Source organism: Haplochromis burtoni, unplaced genomic scaffold (genome assembly GCF_018398535.1).
Source record: "Haplochromis burtoni strain Fernald_Lab_line unplaced genomic scaffold, NCSU_Asbu1 Contig_607, whole genome shotgun sequence".
Lineage (NCBI taxonomy): Eukaryota > Metazoa > Chordata > Actinopteri > Cichliformes > Cichlidae > Haplochromis > Haplochromis burtoni.
In genome coordinates this window covers 150,357-157,167 of record NW_024582968.1, presented here as the reverse complement: position 1 = coordinate 157,167, position 6,811 = coordinate 150,357, and the positions used below count along the sequence as shown (strand labels likewise).

At 39.7% G+C, this 6,811-nt stretch overlaps 2 protein-coding genes and 1 long non-coding RNA gene across 3 annotated transcripts; 2 read left to right on the top strand and 1 right to left on the bottom strand.

Moving 5' to 3' along the window:
• Nucleotides 1-9: 9 nt before the first annotated feature.
• On the top strand, nucleotides 10-2,222 carry LOC102307634 (deoxyribonuclease-2-alpha). The gene is made up of 5 exons (XM_042214734.1): nucleotides 10-129; nucleotides 229-307; nucleotides 501-662; nucleotides 758-922; nucleotides 1,556-2,222. Exons 3-5 carry the CDS (start codon nucleotides 509-511, stop codon nucleotides 1,951-1,953), a joined length of 717 nt encoding a protein of 238 aa, XP_042070668.1. The 5' UTR covers nucleotides 10-129; nucleotides 229-307; nucleotides 501-508; the 3' UTR covers nucleotides 1,954-2,222.
• A 738-nt stretch (nucleotides 2,223-2,960) lies between these two features.
• Nucleotides 2,961-4,302, top strand: LOC121812471 (the record flags this gene model as incomplete). Its single annotated transcript, XM_042214732.1, is given in 1 exon segment — nucleotides 2,961-4,302. A coding segment is annotated over 1 exon segment (1,312 nt), but the record flags the coding sequence as incomplete, so codon positions are not given.
• An 823-nt stretch (nucleotides 4,303-5,125) lies between these two features.
• On the bottom strand, nucleotides 5,126-6,290 carry LOC121811825. Its single transcript, XR_006053072.1, has 2 exons — nucleotides 6,043-6,290; nucleotides 5,126-5,840 (listed from the first exon to the last, which is right to left on the bottom strand). It is a non-coding gene; the product is annotated as an uncharacterized LOC121811825 (long non-coding RNA).
• Between the last annotated feature and the right edge of the window lie 521 nt (nucleotides 6,291-6,811).

Genomic DNA, 6,811 nt, shown 5'->3' with positions numbered 1-6,811 from the left:
AAGCCTGGTGGGTTTGATTATGTTTACATTGATTCAACCGACCAGAACCTTAAAAAGAATAAAGAGGACAAGCCTGTCAACCACCAAGCTGGTGTCGTGGCAAATACCCTGAAGCCCTACTTTGAAAAAGTGAGAATAACTCCATGAGTTTCTGTTATTAGTGTGTATGCACTTTGAGGAAAGACAAAATTTATGTTATGTTTTTGTGGATTCTTTCCGGATGAGCAGCCACCAGATTCTGCATTCATTGCATACAATGATCAAACACCAAGTTGTAACGCACTACAAGAATATGGCCACAGCAAAGGTGGGTAGAAATAATTTTTAATAATAATAAAAATAACATAAGAAATACTAATAAAAACACACCTGATTTAAATGTGCTCTCCTTCACGCTCACCTCTGAGCATCAGAACCACAGCTTCTGTTATTCTCAGATCACTCAGCAAATGTTCTCTTCTTAATAATGACATGAGCTCTTTCATGTTCTTGTTCTGCAGGAGTTGTGATGATGGATACGGATAATGTAGTCTGGCTTTTACACAGCACACCAAAATTCCCTAAAGGAAATGAAAGCAATAATTTCTATCCTGTCAGTGGGAAAAGGTACGCACAGATATTTATGTGTGTAACACTGCCCTCTGATAAGTCTGCACAAATAGGTAAGGCAGCATGTCCAAGGTAATTCTTCATGTCTAGAGTGTATGTGAAGTTTTAACACAGTAACATGTACGTCCCTCATTTTACTTTTTTTCAGCTCAGCATCTTAAAGACATCAATGCTCATATATTTAAAAACCACAATCCTGAAAAACTCAAAGATTCTTCCAACATAAAACGAACGCTGCCCTACCATGAGGACTTGTCAGCCGGTGGTTTGCAGTTTAAACGCTTTGTTAAACAAATCTCAAACGAAAGTCAAGGTGAGATTTCTGCTTCATTCATTAGAGAAAATAGATCTTAAAACCACACTGTTTCTTTTGTGAAATCATTGTGACTTTCTGTAGTTTCCCCACCAAAGTTCTGAGACTCTTATTTATAAGGTGTGAAACATCAAGCCCAACACAGTCCTTTATTTTAACTTCTCTAATGTTTTGGCCTGTGAAACATGAGCTGGGCGACGAGTAGATCTAACTTTACAGAGTAGTTCTGTTCAAAACTCACTTTATTTAGATTTTAACTAAAAATAACTCACATATAAAATTAAATAATGATCCTGGTATGAAAATGTTGTGGAAGCTGTAAAATAAATCCTGTGAACACACATGTTATGCTGTAAGTTTGTATTGCCATGGAGACCTTTCATTAAGGTGTTAGTGTGACCCAGCCTCAGTGCAGAGTTAGTGCAGGGGAGTGTAGCAGCAGGGATCATATGAGGTCTGATGTTTGTAAAAGAAATCATTAAATAACAAGAGCTGGAACTTCCCAGAAACTCTCAGAAAGAGAAAGTAGAGTCAGGGTTGTTGTGAGCAACACTTTTCTCTTTCTTTTTTTTAAATTCTGGCTTATTGTAACACTGTCTGGTGGTTTCCTGATGTTTGTCTTTACTTTGGCAGAAGGAGATCTTTATGTCACCATTGCTGACACACTACAGAGCAATTTATACATCCAGACCTGGCGAAGCAAACCTGGCAAACCTTTTACGACTAAGAATAACCACAGCCTTTACAACATCAGGGAAGTAGAAACTGCTGCAGGTAGTTGGAACAATGGAAGTGATCATTCCAAATGGTGTGTTTCTGACAGTAAAGATTGGATGTGTGTTGGTGACTCAAACAGAGAACCATCCCAGTTCAAAAGGCCTGGTGGTGCACTGTGCATTAATAGAAAACCTGTGGCAGATGCATTTAGGACAATTAAAAAGATTACTGGCACTGATAGTGTCACTGACGGTAACACTGACTGTAACAATAACAATGTTGCTAGTACCCGTAAAAGACCAAGATCAGGTTAACTGCAGCAGACAATCGTCTCGGTCTTGTTTTCTATCTACGTTCACCAGTTTTGAATTTATTGTAAATTTATTTTATCAAAGTGAAGCTGACTTGAATCTGGTGCTGACATCGTCACTCTTGTCAGTGTTATCTAATGTTTCTGTGAACGATATGAAATTAAAAACATTTGATGGATATTTCACAGTGTGGTTCTTTCACCCATGGAAACCATAGAAATAAATGACTTTGCATGAATCCGTCTTGTTTTTACTCTGAGGTCCTGTTTCTGTCTGATGACGTTTAAACGTATTCAAACTAGCCCCTACAGTCAGACATCTTTATTTTTATGGTTTAGTAGATTTTGATTTGCCAAACCAGGTTTTATATTGAGATTTTTCTTCTGTAACAGGTCTTCTTTATTACAAAACAACAACTTTGGCACTTTTATTATTTATTTGTAAAGAAATTATTTTCACAGTTCACTTATTCATTTTTTACTACATTATTTGTTGGACTTTATGCAAATTAGTGCATATGTGATGTAGCGAACCCCCCCGAATGAAGGATGACACTTTACTGATGACGTTTTGAAGGTTTAATGGCAGTAAACCATCAATCTCACCGTAAGAGCTGGGGATGTATACATAGAAACAGCGTGTAAGCAAAATAATCCACACTCTTACAATCGTAAACCTTATAACATGAAGTTCGTTTCAACGTAACATTTAACAAATGTAGCGACTGTCACAAAAACATCTAAACGTCTCCTTATTTACATCATAACCATACCTTGTGCCTCTATCAAGGGGGCTGCTAATGACAAAAGAAATCACCATAGGCTCCGTTAAGCCATCACTTTTCTAAACTCCCGCGACTGCTGCTGAAAACTGCGCCAAAAACAGTTTTACAGGAAATCGTCCCATCAAAATAAAAGCTTCTACACACGGACAGGAAGTTGGTAGTAGAAAACAGGAATGAGTGCCAAAATAAGGTGCAAGGAAAGGCATTCAGGGTTATTTATGCAACGCGTTGGAACCGTCAAGTCACAGTTGCTCTCATGAAAGGCAAAGATTTTCCCTCTTTCAAGGATTTTGCAGAGTTTGTAGCACTCGAGGCAGAAATTGCATGTAATCCTGTGACTTCTTCATATGCACTCTATTCATGCAGCTCATCCTTGGAGAAAAGATACGTAAGGGAGACCAAACCAAACAGATCTGTGACTCAAGTCTTCACTACACAAGCCACAGTACAAGGAGAAAAAACTAAGTCAAATGACACAAGGTTAAAGGTGGCCTGCATGTTCTGCAAAGATGAAAGTCATCAGTTGTCAAAGTGCCCAAGCTTCTCAGAGAAGTCACTAGACCACAAACGGACATTTGTGAAGGAAAATAAACTGTGCTACGGGTGCTTAAAGGTGGGCCACAATGCCAGAGACTGTCGTCATCGCCACAAATGTGACACTTGCAAAGGACGACACCCCACCTGTTTGCACAATGAGAGTCACATGACAAATGAAAGGCCTCAGAGCTCTACAAACGTCGCTTCAACCACAGAAAATGACACCATGGCAGCCACAGCTCTGAATGTTACTAAGGTGGGTCAATCAGGTAGTACCTCCATGATTGTTCCTGTGTGGGTTTCCACTACTCAGAGTCCATCTAAAGAGCAGCTTGTGTACGCTTTATTAGACACACAAAGTGACAACACATTTGTCAGTGAGGAGGTAACTAACCAGTTACAAGCAGCATCCCATCCAGTTAAGCTAAAACTAACCACGATGCTGGGAGTTCACATGACAGTCAAAAGCCAGAGAGTAGCAGGGTTACGTGTGAGAGGTTATAATTCAGATGTTCACATCGACCTTCCACCCTCCTACACAAAGGACTACATCCCATTTAACTATGACAACATACCCACAAATGAAACTGCAAGGCAATGGCCCCATCTGTCAGAGATCGCTGATCAGATACCCCCTCTCCTGAGTTGTGATGTTGGACTACTCATTGGATTTAACTGTCCCAGAACTCTAGCTCCAAAACAGGTTCTACTCGGAAAAGACAATGAGCCATTTGCCATACAGACAGACCTAGGGTGGAGCATTGTTGGTGGCTCATCAGAGTCAAATGAAACTGAAACAAGTCTGTGCCATAGGGTCATGGTAAAGGAAATGCCTGCTGTAACACCAATGGACATGATCAATGTTCTTGAATCAGATTTCAAGGACACAAAGGCATGTGACAAAACGGTCTCACAAGAGGATCTCGTTTTTCTGGAAAAACTTAAGGAAGGGATAAAGAAAAATGAACAAGGATACTGTGAGATGCCTCTTCCATTCAAGCAAAGGCCAAACTTACCAGACAACAAAAGGCTTGCAGAGATCAGACTGGAACACTTAAGGAGAAGGTTGAACAAGGATGAGAACTACAAAAATGATTATGTTGCATACATGAATGACATAATTGAAAGAGGAGACGTGGAAGAAGTACACAACGAAGGAACACAAGGTGAACAATGGTACATCCCCCATCATGGGATTTACCACCCCAAAAAGCCCACAAAACTGCGTGTCGTATTTGACTGTTCAGCCAAACACAATGGAACAAGTCTCAATGATCATCTCCTCCAAGGGCCAGACTTAATAAACAATCTGACTGGCATTCTCTTGAGATTCCGGCAACATCCTATTGCCTTAATGTGCGATATAGAAAAGATGTTCCACCAGTTCCATGTCAGTGAGAGGGACCGGGACTATCTACGTTTCCTCTGGTGGAAAAACGGTGATACAAGCACACAACCTCAAACATACAGAATGAAGGTACACCTTTTTGGTGCGTCATCATCTCCAGGCTGTGCAAATTATGGACTGAAGTACTTAGCCAAAGAGCACTGCCACTCACACCCAGCAGGTTCACAGTTCATTGAGAAAGACTTTTATGTCGACGATGGAGTTACGAGCACAAACACAGTGAAAGAAGCAATGCAGTTGGCACAAGAAGCCAGAGAAATCTGCCGCAAAGGTAACCTGCGTCTCCACAAGTTTGTTTCTAACAATCACACTGTTTTGCAAAGTATACCTGCATCAGAGTGTGCTGTAAACATTAACATAAGAGACTTGACATTCAAAGACATGCCACAAGAAAGAGCACTAGGCATCCAGTGGAGCATTGAAAAGGACTGTTTCAAATTTGACAACACCTTGTACAAAATAAACCTGGTGATGTCAGAGACAAGTCAGTAAATTCAAAGATAACAATAAATGATGAGAAGCTTAACTGAGCATGGAAGAAGAAAATAACAAACTCTGTTATACCCGAGTCTCACAAGCACCTGTAGAGTAAGCAGAGATATGACTGAAAACCTTTAACTATGAATAACAGGGCCTTTTATGAATAGTATTTTCCACTGGCTTCCCCATGATGCTAAAATGAGATGAAGCTTGTGAAATTTTGCAAAGTGTTTTCTTTCCCTGTTTCCTCTTTTGATCAATAAAGTGAGAATAATACGAGTGATGAAAATAGATGTGCAGGGCTGGAGAAAGGAGGCAAGTGTCACAGTATTGTGTGTTGTCTTCATAGTTTTAGGTATGCGTAATGTCTTACTGCCCAAATGAAGTTATTTATGAAATGGAAATATATAAAATAACTGATAATAACAGTGTAAAATAGTGTAGCAGTGTCTGAACATCATCTATGACTATGTTGAAACGCAGGTGCAAAAGGTACCATAGCGTAGCTTTGAAGCACTTGAAGACCAAAGTTACTAATGTGTAATTCAGCACACCTGAATGAATAGCTCAGATGTTGTCTTACCAGTCTACATCAACATTAGTTTCATTTTTACAGGATATAGCGCCCTCACAATGTGAGCCAAGCAGACCAACAGTGAGGACAATCATCCAAAGGACGTCCTGAAAAAACAGAATAATAAAAAAAGTAATTTTAATACATCATCTTCCCTTTAGGAGAAAACAGAATTATCTCACTATTACTGGCTGCAGTGTCTTTACAGGTAATAACATAATGCAGTATCGCAGCATGGCTTGAGTTCACAGGTTATTCTGTGCTACACCAAATATGTCACCATCCTAATACAAACAGAAACTAACTTACCATCAGGCCGAGTGAAGAGTTTGTTAGTCCTCTGCTGAACTGACTCTTAGTTATACAGCTCCAGAATATGATTTATGTTAGGTCTAAACTCACAGACCTCGCTGTCTCAGAGACCGATCCTTGTGAACAAAGCAAGACCACAGCGCTTTTGTCTTTTACTTGCCGGCAAGGGAAGCCCGATCAGGGTCTTAGAGTTATAAGCCCTTCACCCAAACTCAGTCAACTCCAAACCTGACTTCCCTTACAGCTCCTTTTATTCGGTGAAAGCAGTCATACATCCAAGGCAAGCATGTGTGCGCAACATCAGCATGTGTGTGTATGTGTGCCATCTCCTGTCATACCATACATGGCGCGACCCTTTGACATCTCCAGTCACTCCATTTAGGGCATGAACTTTTAACAAACAAACATGTAAAAATCTTGTTAAATTTATAAAAACAGGAACTTGTGGTTTCTTGTGTGCAACAGAAAAACTACTACGAAGAAACTACTTACTACATGCAAAGGCTAAAACCTAATATGGATTAAACATTTTATCAGCTTGTGACTTTGCACAAATGACAATTTCAAAAGAATCAACTCTAAAAATTTGCACTGATGCATGGTCAAGAATTTTAAGATAACTCACACTGATATGAAAATGAATAAAACAGGAGCTTCTTCATTTTGTACCAGGCAGGAAACTTATTTGCTTGCTGTCAAACTACACTCAACAAAAATATAAACGCAACACCTTTGTTACTGCTCCCATTCCCCATGGGATGGACGT